The sequence below is a fragment of the Vipera ursinii genome, assembly GCF_947247035.1.
Source record: "Vipera ursinii genome assembly, chromosome: 10".
NCBI lineage: Eukaryota > Metazoa > Chordata > Lepidosauria > Squamata > Viperidae > Vipera > Vipera ursinii.
Genome location: NC_139520.1, coordinates 1,129,260 through 1,152,862, shown reverse-complemented (window position 1 = coordinate 1,152,862; position 23,603 = coordinate 1,129,260). Strand labels below are relative to the sequence as shown.

Sequence of the window (23,603 nt, the reverse complement as noted above, 5' to 3'; positions counted from 1 at the left end):
TCTTCTGACAGGTAAAATCAATGGGGAAGCCAGATTCACTTAACAACTTTGTTACTTAGCAATGGAAATTTTGGGCTCCATTGTGGTTATGTCAAGGACTACCTATACAGAAGCTGCAAGAGATGTCAACTTTTCCTTTAGCGATATTTTAATTTATAGTTTACTCCTATATTTGTGAAAAAGCTTAAAGAGCCATAGGAATCTTTTCATCATGTCTCCAATGCAGCTACCAGGACAAAAGCAAGATTTTCTTGATGAAATTATCCAAATGGCAAGATGGCTGCTTCAGTCCTTCGAACATCTCAGATACCCACCACCACTGCTTCCTGCTCTTCAGGGCAAAAGCCCTGCACAGACCCCCTGAGCTCCTCAGAACTCAAGACTTGTAACAAATGCACTTCATTTGGGGGTGCCAAGACATCCTCAGTGGTGAGACCCAGAAATATTGCCTGAGGCTCCTCTTGCTGCCATACATAGTTCTTGTCTTCAGGGAAGAAAATAGAGGGTGTTTCCTGCAGGGCACAAGAGCAGTTCCCTGCATCTCTCGCTTCCTCCAATGGAAACAAAAAAGCTGTCTTCTCTCCAGAGCTCCATTCTGCCTACTTATAGCAATAGCAACAGTAATTAGACTTACTATAGTGCTTTTTAGCACTCTCTGGGTGGTTTACAATGTGCAATCTGGATCCTCACTGTATCGATCTCAGAAGGATGGAAGGCTGAGTCACTCTGCAATGCTGCATTCTAACTACTGGGCCACCATGGCTTTTATGGGGGATTGGCTTCTTTATGTCCTCTGAAACTACCTCAGTGCTAGTAATGCTCCCACAAGCACTCAGGATGCAGCAGAGCTCCTTGGTTCTTCCCCAGTCTTCCTCTCCTTCCCCCAACTGCTCTCCCTATCACTTCACTCAGTTCCAAACACTCTTCTTGGTGCAGCCATCGTGTTAGGTGGGGCAAAGAGGCAATTGTCAAGCTGAATGAATTAGGACATTTGGTGCTTTCCTTGCAGCATGCTTTTGAAAGAAATATAACTAACAGAAAAGTAAGGTGGAATTGAGGTATGCCACACTCAAGGAGCCCCAACTGCAAACTGAGAGACCAAACTCACAGTTCTGGATGGCAGGAGAGACAAAAGACAAAGAAATAGTAAAAGAATTAGATGGTTGACTTCTGAGGAAACAAGTTTACGTTTTAGCTGAAAATTTAGGATAGTCTCAGAAGAAAGCTTTAGTGGGAACTGCTACCCAATGATGATTCAAGATAACACCAATTTGCTAAAATTAAATGGAAGATGCATTACAGGTAGTCTAGGCTGCATCAACAGAGGGACAGTATCAAGATCATGTGAAGTGACAGTACTGCTTTAGATTATACTGGTAAGACCACACTTAGAATAGTGCATCCAGTTTTGGTCACTATGACAAAAAAGATGCTGAGACTCTGGATAGAGTGCAGAGAAGAGCAACAAAGATGATTAGGGATGTAGAGACTGAAGCGTATGATGAACGGTTTCAGAAATTGGATATGTCTAGTCTAGTAAAAAGAAGGATCAAGGGTGACATGACAGCAGTCTTCCAAAATTTGAGGGGTTGTCACAGACCAGGAAGTCCACCTATTCTTCAAAATAGACTAATGGGTGGAAGATCATTAAAGAAAGATCCAACCTAGAACTAAGGAGACATTTCTGGATAGTTAGAACAATTAATCAGTGGAATGGCTTCCCTGCAGAAGCTGTGGGCGCTCCAACACTGGCAGTTTTTAAAGAAGAGATTAAACAGCCATTTGTCTAGAATGTTATAGAGCCACTTGCTTAAGAGTGGGCTGGACTCAAAGTCCTCCAAGGTTATTCTATTTGGTGACTACAACTGGAATCAGCAACTTGATCATTAAACAAACTAATTGCTAAGTGAATCTGAACTGTTCTTATGACCTTTTTGCTTTATAGGCCTGTCGAAGTTGTAAATGTGAGAATCTGTCAGAATTATTTTTTTCATCACTGACTTAACTGTGAAGGATAGCTAAACAAGTCAGTTGCTAAATGAGAGGAGGAGAAGGCTTCATGGTATCCTAAGCAAAACATCCAGATTCAGTTTTGTTCCATATAGCACTAACCTTGTGAACTCTCAAGCTTCCTCTTTTCACTATGTATTCAAGATGGACAGTGATTTAATATTTATATGTAAGGTTGTAGGTATATACATATATATAGCACATTTACATGTGTGTTATGTATGTGTACTTTTGAAAGCAGGCAACAGAATTTCATTTTTAATGTGTGCCAGTGTGCCCACAGTAAAAATAACAATAAAGGTTATCTTATCTCTCTCTTAAATCTCTCAGTGCTACAGAACTTGCAGTTTATTTATTTATTGAATTTATTTGCTGCCCATCTTGTAATGAACAACTCTGGATGGCCTCCAGCATTAAAATAATAAAATCCTAATCAAAAATATCCTAAAAAAATAAAAGTACCAAGTATCTTACCTTAAGGTTGGGAGTGAAGGGGTCAGGAAGCCTCATATTACGTGGAAAGGCACTCAAAATCAGATTCCTTAGCTGAATACAGTTTGGAGGAATCACATCACAAAATCCATAGTGGTAATCACAAAGGAATTCTGGGAAATCGTGTAATAATACCAGTAACACACGCAGTGTTCCCTATGGACAGGAATATTAAGAGGAGAAATTACCAATCTATCACAACAGAAAGTGTGAGAGACAGAGAGCATACAGGCACTTAAGACAGCAGAACTGCAGTTATTTAGCGTATGGCATGTCATACATGGACTAGAAATATACTGCTCAAAAAAATAAAGGGAACAGAAAATAAGACACCCTACTATTAAATACAGTACATTGTGTTGTTTAAATGTTCCCTTTATTTTTTTGAGCAGTATATATATTAACATTTCATACCACAATAAAATAGAAATGTTAAAAAGAACTCTGTTCAAATATCAATGTCTGGGCCATCTATCCACTGAAGGGCAGCATCATTTGTATGAATGAAATCAGACACAGGGCCGGCTAGATGCCCTCAGCTATCAGCTGGTCATGATGTGATCTACAGAGTTTGAGGTGGGATAACTGCAGTCATCCTGAGGGGAGGATGCAGGGCCTCGTTTAAGCAGCGAGCCCTGGCAGACGCCATGCAAGGTGCAAATCCTGTGCAGGAATGTCCATGCCTGACATGGTAGTTCAAAGCCTGGCCTCTTTTCTCTGCCTGGGCATTAAGTGACCTGTCTGGCTCCCCATTGGGAATTGATGTTAATAAATGCTGCTTCCTGCTTCAAGATGGCGGACGTGCTTGTTCGAGCTCCGTGAGCTCCGTGAGTCCCAGTTATGAGGCGTCCCTTTGGAGCCCCTCAGGAGCCTTCGGGCTGCCTGGGATGTGGATTGGGGGACGAGGTAGCTAGTGGCTGACGAAAACGGGCAGAGAACAGTTGGTAACCTGCGAGCTCTTTCATCTGTTTGCCTTTGTTTGCCTTCTGCCTTCTGCCGCTTGCCTTTTTCGGGCCGCCCTCAGCTGTTCGGGGCCGCCTTCTCCGGACCGCCTCTCAGCTGTTCGTGGCCGCCTCCGGCGTTCCCTATTGTTCCCTGCTGTGCCGGACCGGTTGGGCTGCTTGCTGTTCTCAGGCTGTTCCTGGTCGGCGAGGAGGACGAGGAGGACGCTTGCGGGTCCGTTTGGGGTGGCAGTGATGGCGGCGGCGTGGGCGGCGGCCTCGGCGCTGGCGGCGGTAGTTTCTTGGGCTGCGCTCGGTGGCGGCGTTTCTTCCTTCCCCGGGCCGTTTCGGGCCGCCCTTAACATCTTCGGGCTGCCTCTGGTTGCCGAGAGAGACGCCTGTGGGTCCGACTTGGCGATGGCGGCGACGGCGTGGGCGTTGCCGCTGGTAGTGGCGTCTCCTGGGGCCGCATTCGACGGCAGAGATGGCCTGCATCCGGCGACGACGACAGCAGTGGGCTCTGGCCATTCTCAGCGACCAGCACTAAGCGGTGGCATTCCTGGGGCCTCCTGGCCCGAGTGGCAACACTTGACCTGTTTTTGGGCCACCTCGGCGGCATCAGTGTTTTCTGGCCTATTTGGGCCGCTTGTGGAGGCCAGTGACTGGCTGCGATGTTTCTCGGGCTCTCGGCCCCTCTCGCCGGCGGTGGTGCTTCCATCTTACCCCAGACTGCATCAGGCTGCTTTTAGTGACGCTATCGTCCTCGGGCCGTTTTGGCGGCGGAGAGGGCGACTGAGAGTTATCCTAGCGGCGATGATGTTTCCTGTGCTGCCTCAGACCGCTTGTGTTGGCAACGGCGTCTTTGGACCGCTTCAATGGAGCAACAGGCGGTCTTTATACCACCTTTGGACCGCTCTAACGGCGGTGACGCTTTTAGACCATTTCGCCCATTTTGGCCCGTCTACTCTTCTGCCTGAATATATAATTTTGTCTGCCTCCCCCTCTCCCCTTTGGATTTGGTCGGTCCTGGGTATCAGCCATGGTGGGAGAGTGGCTGACTTTTACATCTGCAGCCCCATAGAGGTGGGAGCTCTATGGGGCATGCCTACCCAGAGTATATCTTTGACCATCCCCAGGTACAGAGTTGCAACTTGCCGTGAGAGGGCGGGGGTGACCTGTTTACTGGGGCACCCAGCTAAGTGGCAGTGCAGCTGGGTGTGGATCCAGATATTTTCTTTTCCGGCCTTCGACCCTCCTATGGACTTGATCATCTCCAGGACTACCTATTCTGGACTTGCTGGACTAACATGCGACAATATACTAGCACGGACTTGCTCGCCCTCAGGGGTGCCCCCCTCGCCTGGGTGCGACCCGCCTCTTTAAATTCTAACCTCGATGAAGGGCCCGAGTTTTGGGTCTCTGAGAGATGGCTGGGCAGGGGTAGGGGCCGTCAACATAAATGTAATAAGAGGCCCCTGATTTTGTTTTTATCAAAAAATTTTACGGGGTTGGGGAGGGGGGTGGGAGATAGGGGTTGTCTGGCTTTGGGGGGCGGCCAATCAACCATAGTTCAGGCCAGACTTGGGTCTGACCGCGCGGGGGGAGAACGAGGGGTCGTTGTCTCCGGGGCTCATGAGCGGGTCGTGGGATTACCAATTCCCACGACGGGGAATGGCAGCAGGCGGATAGACAGGGGGCCATATCGTTACCGGGAGCGCCGTCTCCGCTATTTGCAAGCGGTGGGGCGCTCCGACCCTCTGCTTCTTTCCCGAGGTTCCGGGAGCGAGGATGTGCAGCCTCCTGAGCTCCGGCTGGTGTATCTGAATGCCAGGTCCGTGGTCAACAAAGCTCCCCTTATTAGGGATTTAGTTGAGGGTGAGCATGCGGACCTGGCTTGCATCACGGAGACTTGGTTGGGCCCAGAGGGTGGGGTCCCTTTGGTTGATCTTTGCCCACCAGGCTTCCGGGTGCTACACCAGCCTCGAGCTCAGGGTAGGGGTGGGGGTGTGGCGGTGATCGTTAGGGAGACCTTATGTCCGCGGGAGACCACCGTTCCTCAGATAGTCGGGTGTGAGTCTCTCTTTATGAGATTTGGCTCTGGGGCGCAGTTGGGCTTGCTGCTCGTGTACATTTCGCCTAGTCGCGTAGCGGCAGCCCTGCCCGAGCTGCTCGATGTCCTCTCAGGGTTGGTGGTTGAGTTCCCCAAACTTATAGTTTTGGGAGACGTCAACCTACCATCCCTGGGAGGTTCATCTGAGCTTGCTCGGGAGTTCATGGCTTCCATGACGGCCATGGACCTGACGCAGGTAATTTCTGAGTCATCTCATGAGGGAGGCCACACCCTTGACCTGATTTTCTTATCTGGATGGTGGTTGGATGATCTTGGTGGGGGCTTTCCATTTATTATGCCCCTGTCATGGACCGATCATCACCTCCTGCGGCTGGTCTTCCATTTTGCCACCCCTCGCCGTGGAGGTACGGAGCCAAATAGATGGTACCGCCCCAGACGCCTAATGGATCCTGAGAGATTCCAAGCGGCGCTGGGGTCTCCACCTGCCTCCATTGCTCACAGCTCGGCGGATGCCTTAGTGGAAGCCTGGGAAAGGGCAGCCACTGAGGCACTCGACCGGGTTGTACCCTTGCGGCCCCTGACCCGGCGCAGATCCCAGCGAGCTCCATGGTTCTCCGCGGAGCTCCGGGAGATGAAGCGTCGGAAACGGGGCCTAGAGAGCTGCTGGAGGTCCAGCCGATCTGAACCCGACCGATTGCGGTTAAGAACCTACATTAGGTCTTATCTCGCTGCGATGAGGGAGGCGAGGTGTAATTACTTCTCCACCCTCATCGCGTCCGCAGATAATCGCCCGGCCGCCTTGTTTAGGGTGACTCGCTCCCTTCTTAATCAGGAGGTGAGGGAGGATCCCTTGCAGGGTCGTGCCAAGGAGTTTGGTCAACATCTGTCGGATAAAATCGCTCGGATTCGGACCGGTTTGGACTCCAGCTGGGCAGAGTCTGACGATCAGGACACGGGCGGTCTTGTCAATGTTATCTGGGAGGAGTTTGATTCTGTGACCCCTGATGAAGTGGACAGGATTATGGGGAAGCTGAGTTCCACCACATGTTTATTGGACCCGTGCCCTTCTTGGCTGGTTTATGCAGCTAGGGAGAGGACACGAGGCTGGCTCCAGGCGGTTATATCTGCTTCTTTGAGTGAGGGTTATTTCCCCACCATCTTGAAGGAGGCGGTGGTGAGACCTCTCCTCAAGAAGCCTGCCTTGGACCCAGCTGTATTGAACAACTTCCGTCCAGTCTCCAACCTTCGCTTTCTTGCAAAGGTTGTTGAGAGTGTGGTGGCGCATCAGCTTCCTCTGGTCCTGGATGAAGCGGATTATCTGGACCCTTACCAATCAGGTTTCAGGCCCGGGCACAGCACGGAGACGGCATTGGTCGCTCTGGTGAATGATCTCTGGAGGGCTCGGGATAGGGGGTATTCCTCTGTCCTAGTCCTATTAGACCTCTCGGCGGCTTTCGATACCATCGACCATGGTATCCTGCTGCAGCGTCTCAGGGGATTGGGAGTGGGAGGCACGGTTTTTCAGTGGTTCTCCTCCTATCTCCTGGGACGCTCGCAGTCGGTGTTGGCAGGGGGGCAGAGGTCGACCCCTAGGACTCTCGCTTGTGGAGTTCCTCAGGGGTCAGTCCTCTCACCTCTCCTGTTCAACATCTATATGAAACCGCTGGGTGAGATCATTCGTGGTTTTGGAGTTGGGTATCATCAATATGCTGATGATACCCAACTTTTTATTTCGACCACAAACCACCCCAGTGATGCCCTCGCTGTGATGTCCCGTTGCCTGGAGGCGGTTCGGGTCTGGATGGGGAGGAACAGACTTCAACTCAACCCTGACAAGACTGAGTGGCTGTACATTCCGGCTTCCCGAGACACCTGGGATGTTCCACCTCTTTCTATGGGGGGTGAGCTTTTACCCCCTGTGGATAGGGCTCGCAACTTGGGAGTCCTCCTAGATTCACGACTCACTTTGGAGGATCACATAGTGGCCGTGACTAGGGGGGCTTTTGCCCAGGTTCGCCTGGTGCGCCAGTTGCGGCCCTATCTGGACCGGGAGGCCTTGTGTACGGTCACTCATGCGCTCGTGACCTCTCGCCTAGACTACTGTAACGCTCTCTACATGGGATTTCCCTTGAAGACTGCTCGGAGGCTCCAACTGGTACAGAATGCGGCCGCGAGAGTTGTCTTGGGAGTTTCCCGGTACTCCCATGTTACACCTTTGCTCCGTGAGCTGCATTGGTTACCAGTTGTCTTCCGGGTAAGGTTCAAGGTTTTGGTTATGATCTTTAAGTCCCTACATGGCATGGGTCCGCGATACCTCGAGGACCACCTGCTGCCGGCGTCGACTCCCCTCCGCCCTGTGCGCGCCCACAGAGAGGGCCTCCTCAGGGTGCCTCCTGTCAAGGAATGTCGACTGGTGGCCCCCAGGGGGAGGGCCTTCTCTGTGGGTGCTCCGGCGTTATGGAACCAACTGCCGGTTGAGCTCCGGATGGCATCAGACCTCCGATCCTTCCGTCGCGGGTTGAAGACCCATTTATTTGAACTAGCGGGTCTGGCCTGATGGGGGTACTTGGGTTTTTTATTGGTTTGTTTTATTATTCTGGTTTTAACTTGGGCATTAATTTAATTATCTTTTAATGTTTGTATTGTTGTTTATATTTATGCCCTGTGAACCGCCCTGAGTCCCTTTGGGAGAAGGGCGGTATAAAAATCTCAATAAATCTAAATCTAAATCTAATAAAGTGGCTGGGCAGAGGTTGCACAAGGGCTGGTGGGGGCTTCCTGGATTTGTCTTCTGGCTGATAAATGAGGAAAGTCCGCATGTACTGGTAGGAGTGAGTTGTTCATAATTTTTGCAAACTGAAAGTCAAATGTAAAAGATATGGACTCTGCCAATGAATTATAGTCTGTCATGCTAGAAAAATTCCTAGAAACATCACTAAAGCGAATCTATTGTAATCAACTAATTTTGTTAGAAGTGGCATTAATGAGCACTCAAATCACATGTGCATTTAAACTCCTTAGTTTCAGCTAGATTTAAGAGCATATGTGTTTTAAACAACAGTAAACAGTATTACAGCAATTTTTACATGGGAAACTGTTAAGGAAAAGCATTCTGTTAACTCCTTCAGTTTGTCACCATTCAACTTTCTTCTGGTCTGCTCCAATTTCCCTTCTTTCCCTCCTCAAATTGTCTCCTAATTTACCTTGTACAAAATTTGCATAGGCTTGGCAAGTTCCACATTTCTCAGGAAAGGAGCCAAATATTTGAACAGATCAATCAAGAGCTGTGCATACATGGGCCAACCCTAGAAAAAGAAAGCAAGGAATGAGAGCATTGCCATTTTTGCTAGTATGTTTCCAAAACTTCCCATCTAACTCCAGTGATTAACAACTTGTACTCAACATTATCAGGATGATTTTAAAATCTTCGAGCTCCCTAAAAGCTCCCTAAAAGCATACATGAAGAGCTTCCCCAGAGTTTGGCACCTTATTGGATGGAAGTGGAACAACGAATTGGCTTGCTTGGATTTATTTATTTATTTAATAAATGTTAATTTTATATGCTGCCCATCTTGTCATGGTGCTACTCTGGGGTGGCTTACAACAAGAAAATGGAAAAAAGATACAAAAAGTAAACATAATACCAAAGCAAGAAAATAATGGACAATGGAAGTACAATAATATAAAATTAAAAAAGATTTTTATTCAACTTGGCCAAAGAGCTACAGAAAAGCATACCAGTCTATAGCCTCGATAGCTGTATTGAAATTTAGGGCTAGAGTAAACTGACTGAAAATTAAAGGGTAGCTCTCAATTACATTTCCTATTGTTTTTTTATTTCCTCAAAAGAAACATAGACTAATGAATGTAATCACCAACAAAAACTGGCTATTTTCCTGCTGCTTGGTTCTTTGAGGATCATTTATACATTTTGTCTCTCCCCCCACCCCTTACACAGATCCCATTCCAAACCTTCTGGAGACTTCTGTCAGAAGCCCTCATGCATGAAAGGCATGGGCCATGCTAATCCCGAGGGTGATGCAACCAACTGCTTTAATTACAAGAGAAAATGCAAAACAGGATAGGAGGGCAGATTAAATGAAGAGGTGGCTGACATTCAAAGTCCTCCATTATATTCCAGTGACCTGTTCTTCACCGAGGTTTTGGTGATCAACCAATCACCAAACAGCAGAAATGGGGCTGTTGCCCAAAAGCTGAACCACACACCCAGTTTCTGTTGTGGAGGGCTAGATGATGATACCAATGAACTTAGAGAAACTAACAGCATGCATGGCCTGCATGCCTTCAAGGCCATAGGTGGGAATGGAAAAGTAGTGAAGACTTCATTTATAGACCACAGTCTGTAATTTTTGAACTTTATCCAAGGCATCATTAGTCTTCACAACAAGCCATTATTATCGCAGAAAAACTCCTGAGCATCTTTAGCAGACCAAAGCCACACAGGTTAGCAAAGCATGACTGAGGTTGTGATCTTCAGCACCATTTCTCACAGTGACTAAAGGTATCATGTACTTGATTCCTCCTCTGAGAAACATTTCATCTCTATGTAGAAAAACTGGACAATTTGGTATTTGTCTTCTGAAATACTTCCTCCAATGAGGGTAAGTGTCTGATAACTGGATAAAGTGCTCCTGAGGATGAGCTTGGAACAAGTAGGATTGCCCTATATTGGATAATAAACCAAGAAACTTTGCTAAATAAAAATCTGCTCAGTATATAGCAAACTTCTTGATCGTTTGCTAATTCCCACTTAATATCAGGTGTCAGTATAAACCAAACTTAGGATAGAACCGCAGCAGCTTTCAAAGAAAAGTAGCTTTGATTCTTATGATCAAAGAGAGGCTGAAGAACAATAACCTGGGGCCTAAAAGTCTCAAATTAAGGAGGCTCAAGAGAAGATTCTGATGGTATTGACTTTGACAGTTGCCAGGATCAAAGAAATGAATGGCGTGGGAAGATGGTCTGATTCCCAGCATCTGGTTGGGGGAGGTTAACATACAGCTTTTATCCTTTCTGTCTTATTTACGACAAAGGTTTTGACCAGTTGACCACTATCAGTGTTGCACTTCAATAGTGCTGAGAAAGAACATGGAAAATCCCAGAACCTTTCTAAGACCTTGAAACTGACAGTGTGATGTGGAGGTCACAGCTCTGTCAAGTAATTGTGTCACTGTTGCTTAGCAAAAGCCTGGCAATGATTGGAAGAGCAGGTGGCAGTAGTGGCTAGGAAAACCTTTGTGCAACTTAAATCCTTTCCTGGATTGGGAGTCCCTGTGCTCAGTCACTCAGGTCATCTCGCGTCTGAAGGACTGCAACAAACTCTACATGGGGCTACCCTCAAAGAGTACTCGAAAGCTACCACTGGCACAAGATTAAGCTGCGTGGTCAGTTCTTGGGAGCCCTTTGTCATCGTTGTTAATTTTCAGTCAATTTTAATGTTAATATTTATTATTTTAATGTTTTATTTTATTGATTTTTCTTGGTTGTAAGCCACCTAGAGTTGCCTCTAGCTGAGATAGCCGATGTATAAATTTAATAAATAAATATAAGTTTACAGGTATCCCTCATGCATCTATCTTTATGGCATATAGTCCTTCCTTCCTTCCTTCAATCAATCAATTGGTTTATACAACCAAGGATTGTTATTATCTTTTTTGGCTCCTTCCTCACACTGCTGGCTCAAAAGTGATCATTGACTAGGACTTCAAGGTCCCTCTCCCAGTTACTATTTTTGAGCCAGGTTTTGCCTAATCTGTATTTGTACCTTTGGTTTAAAAACCAAAGGACAAAGGCCAGGACTTGTGTCGTGGGACTTCAAGGTCAGAGCCTGAAGACCACTGGTCACAGAATTTGTTATTTCCTGCAAGGGACTCCTTGCTATTTTCTTCTTTCTTATGATGATTATTCAAAACAAGTCACAGAGAAAAAGAACATTCCTAGTCCACTGAACAGACTGCTACTGGGGGGATGAGCTGGATCCAGTCTCAACCTGGCAGCTCTGTTGGCCTTCTTCCCATACAAATGGTTAATTTCTATGAATAGTGTCTGTACGTACCAAATGTACAGAATGAAAATGTGACCAAAAGTATTTGTGATTAACTTGTATCCATGAAGCAGAATTGAGTTTTGATATCTTAAAATGACAGACTTAACTTCTTAGCCATTTCCTTAAGGCAGGGTCTTCAACCTTGAGAGCTTTAAGACTTGTGAGGAATTGAAGTCCAAAAATCTTAAACTTCCCAAGGTTGGAGATCCCTGCCTTATGGAAAGATAAGAAGTACATTATATTAAATGTCATACAGCCACATAACACAAATCTACAACCAAGACACATTTTGATACTTTGCGGAAGCTTCATAAATAAGAGAAGATAAACTACAGCCACACCTTCTGCTGTGGTGTATGTGCCAGCATCCTTGCAATAAATATCCGATGGGAGATCAGTTCTAACCAAGCATAAACAAAACCTGGAGCTTTTGTAGGTCGCAGGATGTGAAATGTATTGCTAAAATAAAAATATAGTGGTCAGTGGGATGTTAACCAAAGTTAAGAAACTGCATTATAATCTGAGAACATCATCAACAGCAACAAATGGAAACTGTGATATAAATAGCTTTTTATAAAAACAAAAAAGCAGCCATATAGTGGGAATATAAATGTAAATATCATTAGTTCAAAAGAGAAAACCAGAAATTTCAGAAACCAATTTTCATGGTCTATGGAAAAAAGTATTTTTAAACAGTTATTCCTTCTCTCGAAGATCTTTTCATTCAAATTATCTCAGTGTTATCAAATTCCAACATATAGTTTATAAAAATGGATACAATTATTTTCTTTAAAAGCATACTAAATCATTCTCTAAGAAATGAAGTTGAGTAAAAAACAATTAATTCTACCTCTTATTTAAGAGGCAATTTCATAATAAAAGTGCAATTAAATGTAGTCCTCAATTTACAACCATTCGTTTAGTGACTGTTCAAAGTTACAAAGGCACTGAAAAAGGTCCTTATGACTGCAGCATCTCCATGGTGAAATAATCAAAATTCAGGCATTTGGTAACTGGCATGTATTTACAATGGCTGCAGCATCCCAGGTTTGTGTGATCGCCATTTGCGACTGCCCCAACTGGTTTCCAACAAGCAAAGTCGATGGGGTTAGTTGGCTTCAGTTAATGATGAGATTTACTTAACAACTGAATGATTCACTCAGCAACCGTGGCAAAAGAGGTTGTAAAATCAGGCATGAGTTAGCAACGAAAATCTGATCCCAATTGTGGTTTGTAAACTGAGGACTACCTGTACTGGAGCTGCAATTTAATTGCTAGGTACACAAAACCATATCTAATATACAACCAGACTTGCTTTTCATATATTCCTATTTATCCTGTGTGCCAAAGGGGCAGCACCATTCTCTTCTGAGCTAAAACATGGTTTCCATCTATCTGAAAGTGTCTTGATTTCAATGGAGAACTGTCCCAAGAAATCTGATGGGGCTACAAAGGGGTGGTCAGTTTCCTTCCTAGCTTAGTCATAAAGCCTCCCTTTCTCATATGGCATTTTCCAAAAGCTTCCACAGGGGTTACTGGCCACTCCTCATTCCTGGATGGTGAAAGGGTAGGGCTCCAGGGGCCAGTTGCTTTTGCTAGCCAAGGAAGAAGCTTCCCTACTGCCCTCTGGGTAACAACCCTATCTTTCCATCAGCTAATGGAGATGTGCTCATTGCAGGAGGAAGGCTCGTGCCTTGATGTGAGCAATCTATTTTCCAAGATCAACCCCTTCCCCAAAGAAAGCAGGGGCTCCAACTCAGAACAATTCTTCAAAGGAGATTCTTCAGGGAAGCACATGCATTCTACCTGTATATACATGTCTGCACACATATGCTATCTTTTGGCCTTTAAAAATAATGGGTTTTAATTTAAAACTATTTCTGATTGAGGGTACTGTCTAACAGCAGTCAAAAGACCCCAAGGCACTGGCTTTGCGTCTGTCTCTGCAAGTGGAGATTCCAAGATTGCAGAGATCTCGAAGAATATCAATATAGGTGCTGGAGAGTATCAACAGCTCCACTCAGTGCTGGCTTGGGAAAAGACAGATGAGACATTCAAGAATTCCATGTGGCAGACAGTGGATGTTGCAAAGGGGCTGAAAGGGTTCCGAGTCAGTATGTTCTGCTTGAGCCACTCTGATTGGGGCCTGGTACTCTGAACATTACTGGCCAAGTGCAAAGGGCTGAGGAAGCATGGGAGCCATACATAATCGCATTGCACTAGAAATCCTACTGTGAACCTGATACATTAAAAAAAATGCTTTATCCTGAAAATATAATTCCCAGTAAGATTGTAGCACCTTCCATCAAGTTCAGATGTTTAGGTGTTCCACATTCCAAAATGTGAAAGAAGAATCTGGTTCAGACATTAAACACATTTATTTCCCTAAGTGCAACTCTTTCAGGCTGCAGATAGGTCCTCAATACCAAATAGTATTGTGTCTGCTAGTGTGTTTCACTATAAATAAAGCTGCTTGTCTCTCATGGCTATTCAGTAATGTAGTCTTGAGGGCTAGAAACAGTTGACTGGGGACCAAAGGTAGGGAGGAGACAGCCACTTCAGGAGCTCTCCTTTTGCAATGTCCTGGCAACCAAAATGGATACCTCAAGGTGAGTCAAGCTTTGGGAAAAATGCTTTTCTAAGGAAATTTCCACAATACTCATACTTTTCCGTTTGGTTAATAGAGGCTGGTTTGAGTAATGAATTCTTACTTGCTGAGGGAGAATAAGCACAAGAGGAGCATTTGATCACCTCTGGCCACCATCTCTGCTTCTTATGAAAGAGAGACTGACATCCATGAGATAGGCCCTGCAAGTCTGAGATATTGCTGTCTGTTTCCAGGGGTTCTGCTACACCTACCAGAAAGCTGTCAGGGTCTGAAAGTTGATAGTTTCCAGGACATGTTCAGGAGCATTTAATTCTAACAGTAACATGATGAAAATGCGGTGGTAGGGAAGTTGCTGAAATTCACTCTGACGAACATCATGATCCTGCAAAAGGACTCCCACCACTATCCCAAGAACCTGCAAATGCAAAGCAATGAATTGACTCAGCATGTGATAAAATCACCTTGAAAGCACACTGCAAAGGTAGATTAGAGAAAATCCTTATAACTAACAGTTTATGGAATATTTTATTTTTAAATGTTAAAAATATTTTATTTGAGGTAATATTTTATGTTGTAAATATCTAAGGCAAAGTAACTTTCTTATCTATTCCTTTATTTCTCCCTTATTTAAAAGAGAGCACAAATTCATCTTAGATTCATAAATACTCAAGTGGTAAAAACATTTATTATCTAATAGCAATCCATGCAGGTATGCCAGTATTCCACAGGTTGAGGGTCAGAAACACTGATTTTCTCAATAGGTAGGTATGAGCCGCAATTTATATGCTTTGTGTTAGGGGAATAATGTCAATGTTTTATAGCTCCCCACACAGCTTGTCATCTGGGGAAAATAAAGACATCACTAACCTTATTAAGCAGGTTGATTTTTGTGACTGTGTTGGTAGCCTCTCCAGAGTGCTTCACCAACAGTGCAATAAGGCGCACAAAGGCATCCAAGTTGTGATAGCACTTGGCACGGATCATAGTGGGGTTTGCAGCAGGGTTGTGTTGCTGCTCAGCTTGAGCACGATAGCTGATTTCAACACACATTTCAGTGCAAAGACGGAAGAATCTTGTGATCAAGTCATCAGTTTTCAGGATCCCTTGTTGATGCATCTGTTTGGGGATGGTGATGAATTCAAATTTTAACAAAACTTATCTTTAATACAAAGAAGTATTGATGTTCTACAGAACATGTTGGAAAGCAGTGGATGTGATGGGCTAACCGTAGATAAAATCTCAGCATTTCACTCAATAGGGGTGCATCATCAATGTCAGTCATGGAGAACCAGGCAAGCACTGTGGAGCTGCGTGCTAGTTGGGAGGCCCAGAGGGCCAGTTCACCCTGCAGGTAGAGATCCCTAACGCCACACCCTCGTGAGGTATAATAAAGGAAAGGTACAGTCCTTATGGTCAGTCAGATCCAAGAAAAGATGGATGGATCACATCAAGGAGGACATGAAATACGTGGGTGTCACCCCTGAAGATGCCCTGGATTGACTCAAATGGAGATGGCTTTGCCGAAAAGCGGACTCTGCCACAGTGCATTAATAACACTAGGAAGAAGAAGACAGTCTTTATGGTCAGTCCTGCTGACAGAGGACCATTCCATGTCTCTCAAAAGCAAGGAAGACTGACAAGCAATCTGAGCACTTTTTATGTGCCCTAGAGTGAGGCACCACTTATAGTAAGGTATGCTCTTGAGAGACTGAAGAAACGGATATTTCACTCAGAATGAAGCATACAAACATACATGCTACATATTGACAATGACAGTATTTCAATGTCAACTTATTCAGAAGGAATGCTAAATTTGTTTATTCTAATGACTCCATAAAAAGTTTTCAATGTACATTTAATGGTAAACTATGACAGACATTGCAAATTGAATGCAAATGAGGGAAGGAAATTAAAATTCTGTGGCTGGTGTTGCTTTTCAAATATGTGAATGTAATATTAGAAAATCAATAAAATTTGTATAAAAAATAAATAAAATTCTGTGGCTGGCTATGAATTCTAAATATTTTGGACTTATACAGCTAAAACAACAGAAATACAGGTAATTTCATTCTTAAATTGATGCATACTATAAGTCATCTTCCTCAAAGCACATATGGGATATATATGTACATTGTTAAAAGAGCAGAAAAATAGCTTCACTAACACTGTTGCCATGGACCCAGTAATAAACAATGATATTCAAATATATTTTCAGACCAGTTAAGTATAGAACTTAATTTTGTTAGACCATATCACACAAAAGATGACCATCAGAGAATGCTAGAGAATGCTAGCAAGATAAGTATCATTACTTATCAATGCCAGCAGGTGAAACCCAGAGAGCTCATGAGCTCTACTAAAAGAAGCCATCCTTTTTGGCTTGTTTATTGTCTCTTGCATAGTCTATAGATACTGTTTATGTTTAGGTGTCTATTGGTGGTTGATTTGTCAGAGTGCCAGGCTTCTAGAAATTCCCTGGCATTTTTGGACTTAGCTAGGAGTCACAGTTTCCCACTTGAAACTATGGTTAAGTCTGTCCACATTGGCAATTATTATTTTATTTAACACTTTTCCATAGTACGGTTGACTGTCGTTTGGTTGCTGAAGCCACTAAGTGGGGGTGGTCTGCAAGGTCAGCTGTATATACAACTCTAATGTTCCAGAATGGGAAAAGGACAACATGGTGGACAACAGACAAGTTAACTGTATTGATTAATTTAATGTAATTATTTAATTTTAATTTAACAATTTTTACTATGGTCCCATCTATTTTCCCATAAATATTCTGCAGTATAGTACCCAGTCACCCTAATGCTGCAGTCTACACCAGGGTGCTCAAAAGAGCTCCCTGATGTGCTAGAGCTGCTTTACATACTGCCAAGCTAGGCATCTGATGGATCACTTTCCCCTCGGAGACAAGCTCAGAACATTGTGTTCAAGGGAGAAAGGATCTGCAAGGCATTCCCAAAGTGGCCACCATAACACCTGTTCAGTTACAGTTGGTAGCAAACTTTTATCAGGACCAGCCAAAACCTTATTAGCTCAGCAGACTTTGTCCTCCTTTGCTTTCTGCTTGTCTTTATTAGCAACCCACAAAATGTTTCAGCTATTTATAATTTTACATGACTTAACTTTTTGCTATTTCATACTGTTTATTTTTGCTCTGCATCCAATTTAAGCTTATAGTTTAATGATGAAAGCAGGTAATTTTAATTCAAACTATTTAATATGGATTTCAGTACACTGATTCAACAGAATTAATACTACACAACTCTTTTTAAGTTCCATAATCATTATGTCATAATTTTGTTGAAAAAAGCACCTCTCTTTCCCCAAGTTCTACCTGTCCAACAAATGCAGAAAAGGCTTTGGTGCTGTCCCGACCAGCGGCTGCAGAATGGTAAAGATTCACCCACTCCCTCAAGAGATACTCTGCCTTCTCCCTCAGGCCGGGAGGATCATCATATTCTGAAGCTTGAGAGATCCCAGAATGCATCATAAAGTTGGGTCCACCATGAGCACGATCAATCATGGCTTCATAGTTGGATCGTACCACTTCCATCAACTGTGGCAACCTGTAAGTATTAAATTGGTATGGTTGGCTTCTGTACAGTTAAAGCCCATCCAAAGCATGTATTATTTTAACACTCTTCAAAAAATAAGTGAGCGATCGGTGATGGGATGGGAAGGAGCCAGTGGGCTAGCCTAGCCAGGGGGTGGGGGGCAATGGAGAGAAGATAGGCAGGATAATATTGCAGTATCTTGTGGCCAGTCATAAGGCTGAACAACTGCTGTGGTGCTGCATCATTCGTGTCGTAGGTATATTTCGGAGTGATGTCAACCACTGCTAAGTGAATTGTTGTAACTCGACTATCTGTATTATCCTATTTTTTTCTTCCAAAGGAAATTGACAAATGAACTAAGTGAAATGCAAGAATGATAATAACAGGTAGTCCTCGAATTATGACAATTGAGCCCAAAATTTGTTGCTAAGAGAATTACATGAATTTTGCCCCATTTTACGACCTTTCTTGCCATAGCTGTTAAGTGATTCACTGTGGTTAAGTGAATCTGGCTTCCCCATTGATTTTACTTGTCAGAAGATCGTAAAACATGATCACAGGACCCTGGGTTGATGCAACTGTCATAAATATGAACTAGTTGTCTGGCATCTAAATTTTGATCACATGACTACAGGGATGCTGCAATGGTCATTAGTGTGAAAAACAGTCGTTATCTTTTTTCAGTGCTGTTGTAACTTCAAACAGTCACTAAATGAATATTCTAAGTTGATGACTACCTGTATTGTGTACAACATTCCAGGCTGGATAGGATAGCATTCTTTGCCACTCCTGACCCAGGAAGAACGTGGGGTGGGAATGACATAGCAACTGTTTCTGAAAACAGCCATCAGGCTCCTCTAGCAACCCCCATTGCCGTCTGAGCATTACCCTTCTGGAGCATTTCCTCTGGAGTGAGCATTTATCCTCATCAGAGTTTCAATGGTATGGAACAAATCTGCTTCTGTCATGTGAGCCACGCTTCTCTCATCCACCAGCAGGATCTTCACCAGTTGCATTGCAAACGCCACTGCCATGTAGTTCAAGCCATTCTCCATGGACTGTAAGGAGCATAGATGCCAAAAAGAGTGAGCCATTTCCATCCCAGAGCATGTATATTGTCTTCATGAAAATCAATGTCAACAACTCACCTGAGCCAGGTGAAGGTCGTACTGTTGCATGTTAACTAGGTGGTTACGAATCAGGAGCTCCACTGCTTCTACATTGTATTTATACTCATCTCGACACTCAATCAGACATCTGGAAAAGAATTATCACTTTCTCATGTTAATTTAGTTTTCTTCTAACTCTCAGCAGGCAAAGATTGATTAAATTTTGCTTGACATGTCTCTTCAGTTTAATTAGACACAGGTCATGTCTTGGCCTGCGGCAAGCCGGTCAGCAGGAAGTAGTAGCAAATCAGTTCTAGCTAAGCTGTCCACAAAGAACAGAAAACAGCCAAAAGAAAACCATCCGGAGAAAATAATGAAACCTCAAGCTTTACCTGCCACATAGCAATAAATTTCAATAATTTCATTTGTTGTGGCTCCACAGGAAGGATTCAGAGGAAGTTAAAAACAGAAACATACTACAAGCAACTAAGTTTGATTTCTGTCATTTTTGTGACGTGATATAACTCCCTATTTCTCAGATATAACCTGTTTCAATAGTCACCTCAGAATATATTAATCATATGAGAGGCATTATTTCTTTTATTTAAGGAGATTAGAACAGTACTCCCACACCAACACTAAGTACACAATGTAAGTTTATACAGAACTAAGAACAACATTAAGCCTGAATGGTGGAGTCACATGCAGCAGGACACCATTTATACATTCAGCCATTAGGTGAATACTTTGTAGGAGGTACTGGACAAATACAGGGATTCAATCCAAGTCCTGGAATGGTCTATGCAAAAGACCAAAATAACTACTTTGATTGGTCTAAGCTTGGAAGGAAACACGCACATTCAGAAAGCTTTCTGCCAGCCTCAGAACAAAATACATTGCTTTATACAAAACTTGGGGGGGAAAAAGACAAGGCAGTTTTGGATGCATTTTGTTCAGCAGAAAAATGGAATTGTTTTTAATAGTTTTGAAATGTAACAGCATGTTTACTGTAGCTACTCAGAGCTTTCCTTTGGAAGTAGTTGATACTTATGCAAATTTTGCTTGGACTGTTTGATGAGTAGATAGGCCAGATTTATAATGGAAAAGTACTCTGATGTACTTTTTTTAATGTCAACACAAAGAGCCTTGGTGGAGCAGTGGGCTAATGCCTCCTTAAGTAACACCAGCTGCCTGTAATTAGTGCAGGTTCGCATCCCACCAGGCTCAAGGTTGACTCAGCCTTCCATCCTTCCGAGGTAGGTAAAATGAGGACCCAGATTGTTGGGGGCAATTAAGCTGACTTTGTAATAATGCCGCTTGGGGGGGGGGCGAAAGCCCTAACAAGCAGGCATATACATAGAATGAAGGCTACTGCTAAGCTTGTAAGCCGCCCTGAGTCTTCGGAGAAGGGCGGGATATAAATGGAATTAAAATAAATAAATAAATAAATAAAGAATCTTTACCAGACCAATAGCCACAGAAGCCTGTATTTGAATGTGGGGCTCACTTTTTTGCTTAAATTGTTCTTACTGTTTCCCATAGGAATTTTAAAAAAACTTCAAAAAACTAAGTTTTCTTTGGGTCAATGATAAATAGGAGCTTCAAACATTTTGAAGACTTATTCTGGAGAGCCTACAACACATTTGCTCCATGTTTTTTCACTAAATTTAACACAGAAGGACCTTCTGACCAGACTGTTTCATCCCATATTCAAAACAAAAAGCTTTTTCAGCTTCATGCATTTATTTTATAGAGAGATTAATTCTTTTGAAGGTGCATGAATCTCAATCTTGATACTTTTCGTTTTCTTCTAAATTTGCTTTTTTTCTGAGAAAACTACTATGATATAAGCCATGTGATGATTTTTCAAAGCTCCCCCATCCTCATCTCATCATGACCGACCTTGTTATCTGCTTGTTGCACCAGGGAGAGCCATAGGCACGCCCATCTTGCAGAGCTTTTAATACAAGCAAATGGCATTCACGGTACCGGAGGAGGAGGTCTGCATCTGCACCACTCGTGGCGTCTAATAATCCTTCAACGGCCTGTCAGAAGAAGAAAGAATTTCTTAATGAATTTTCTGGCAGAAAAAAACTAGTTGTCTCTTCAGATTGGACTTTATATCTTTCAGAATATAAAGGAATAGTTAACAACTAATTTCTTTAATGATGCACAAGCCCCACAAAACTTCTACAGATAGTCTTTGACTTACAACCATTTATTCAGTGACTGTTCAAAGTTACAATGGCATTGCTCAAAGTTCAGGAGTTTGGCAACTGCCAGGTATTTGACAGTTACACTGTCCTGGTGTCACGGGATCATCATTTGTAACCTTCCAGCCATCTTCTGACAAGTAGGTCAATGTGGGAAGTCAGAGTTGCTTAATGACCGCATGATTCACTTAACAATTAGTGTTTTGCTTAACAACTATGGCAAAAAGGTCACAAAATTAGGTAAAACTGACTTAACAACTATCTTGCTTAGCAATGAAAATTTTGAGCTCAGTTCTAGTCATAGGTCAAAGACTATCTGTAGTAAGTTGATTCTGTCCTGAATAGATGCGATCTTCTGTTTTCTAAAAAAAAGCCACCCCAACATTTATCTTTTTATCCAAAGATATATAAATTTGTATTTTCTACTATCTTCCTCGGTCAGAGCACTCCAGTTCTGGTGGGCACAATACAAGGAAGACAATGAGCAACTGGAAAGAGTACAGGTAATCCTCGACTTATATAGCACCTTGTTCAGTGACCACTCAGTTACAATGGCATTGAAAAAAATGGCATATGATCATTTTTTACCCGATAGTTGCAGCATCCCCATGGTCACACGATCAGTATTTAGTCATTTGGCAACTGACTCATATTTATGACAGTTACAGCATTCCGGGGTCATATGATCACCTTTTGTGACCTTCTGACAAGTAAAGTCAATGGGGAAACTAGATTTACTTAAAAATTGTGTTACTAATTTAACAACTGTAGTGATTTACTTAACAACTGTGGCAAGAAAGCTTGTAAAATGGGGCAAAACTTGCTTAACTGTTTTGCTTAACAGCAAAAGTTTTGGATTCAATTGTTTCTAGTTTAGTTTAGTTTTATTTAATTTGTATACCGCCCTTCTCCTTGGTAGGGACTCAGGGCGGTTCACAGGGCATATATAAAAAAGACAATACAAAAATTAAAAAAAAGATTAAACCCATGCCCAGTTAAAAACAGTGATACAAATCTAAACAACAATTAAAACCCATAATCCCCCGTCAGGCCAGACCAGCTATTTCAAATAGGTGGGTCTTCAGGCCACGACGGAAAGTTCGGAGGTCTGATGCCATCCGGAGCTCCACCGGCAGTTGGTTCCATAATGCCGGAGCGCCCACAGAGAAGGCCCTCCCCCTGGGGGCCACCAGTCGGCATTCCCTGACTGGCGGCACCCTGAGGAGGCCCTCTCTGTGGGAACGCACAGGGCGGAGGGGAGTTGATGCCGGCAGCAGGTGGTCCCTGAGGTATCCCGGACCCATGCCATGTAAGGACTTAAAGATCGTAACCAACACCTTGAACCTCACCCGAAAGACAACTGGTAACCAATGCAGCTCGCGGAGCAAAGGTGTAACATGGGAGTACCGGGAAACTCCCAAGACAACTCTCGCGGCCGCATTCTGTACCAGTTGGAGCCTCCGAGTGGTCTTCAAGGGAAGCCCCATGTAGAGAGCATTACAGTAGTCAAGGCGAGAGGTCACGAGCGCATGAGTGACCGTACACAGGGCATCCCGGTTCAGATAGGGCCGCAACTGGCGCACCAGGCGAACCTGGGCGAAAGCCCCCCTAGTCACGGCCACTATATGATCTTCCAGGGTAAGCCGTGAATCTAGGAGGACTCCCAAGTTGCGAGCCCTATCCACGGGGGGTAAGAGCTCACCCCCCATAGAAAGAGATGGAACATTTTGAATGTCCCGGGATGCCGGAATGCACAGCCACTCAGTCTTGTCAGGGTTGAGCTGAAGTCTGTTCCTCCCCATCCAGACCCGAACCGCCTCCAGGCAACGGGACATCACAGCGAGGGCATCACTGGGGTGGTTTGGGGTCGAAAAGAAAAGTTGGGTATCATCGGCATACTGATGATACCCAACTCCAAAACCACGAATGATCTCACCCAGCGGTTTCATATAGATGTTGAACAGGAGAGGCGAGAGAACCGACCCCTGAGGAACTCCACAAACAAGAGACCTAGGGGCCGATCTCTGCCCCCCTGCCAACACCGACTGCGTGCGTCCCAGGAGATAGGAGGAGAACCACTGAAGAACTGTGCCTCCCACTCCCAATCCCCTGAGACGTCGCAGCAAGATACCATGGTCGATGGTATCGAAAGCCGCCGAGAGGTCTAATAGGACTAGGACAGAGGAATATCCCCTATCCCGAGCCCTCCAGAGATCATTCACCAGAGCGACCAATGCCGTCTCCGTGCTGTACCCGGGCCTGAAACCCGATTGGTAGGGGTCCAGATAATCCGCTTCATCCAGGACCAGAGGGAGCTGATGCGCCACCACACTCTCGACAACCTTCGCAAGAAAGCGAAGGTTGGAGACTGGACGAAAGTTGTTCAAAACAGCTGGGTCCAAGGCAGGCTTCTTGAGGAGAGGTCTCACCACCGCCTCCTTCAAGACGGTGGGGAAATAACCCTCACTCAAAGAAGCAGATATAACCGCCTGGAGCCAGCCTCGTGTCCTCTCCCTAGCTGCATAAACC

The 23,603-nt window shown here is 44.2% G+C and overlaps 1 protein-coding gene across 5 annotated transcripts in view; it reads right to left on the bottom strand.

The window, feature by feature from the left end:
* The window catches only part of CNOT1 (CCR4-NOT transcription complex subunit 1), a 160,559-nt gene that overhangs the window by 8,408 nt on the left and 128,548 nt on the right, over positions 1–23,603 (bottom strand). For 4 of the 5 annotated variants that reach the window (XM_083370494.1, XM_083370498.1, XM_083370497.1 and 1 more), the window contains 9 exons: positions 20,764–20,906; positions 18,901–19,009; positions 18,641–18,810; positions 17,512–17,764; positions 15,057–15,305; positions 14,441–14,604; positions 11,923–12,040; positions 8,718–8,819; positions 2,485–2,658 (listed from right to left, as the gene is read on the bottom strand). In XM_083370494.1, the coding sequence (XP_083226620.1) occupies positions 2,485–2,658; positions 8,718–8,819; positions 11,923–12,040; positions 14,441–14,604; positions 15,057–15,305; positions 17,512–17,764; positions 18,641–18,810; positions 18,901–19,009; positions 20,764–20,906 (1,482 nt within the window). The remainder of the gene's footprint in view (positions 1–2,484; positions 2,659–8,717; positions 8,820–11,922; positions 12,041–14,440; positions 14,605–15,056; positions 15,306–17,511; positions 17,765–18,640; positions 18,811–18,900; positions 19,010–20,763; positions 20,907–23,603) is intronic. The other variant, XM_083370496.1, reaches the window with a different exon arrangement.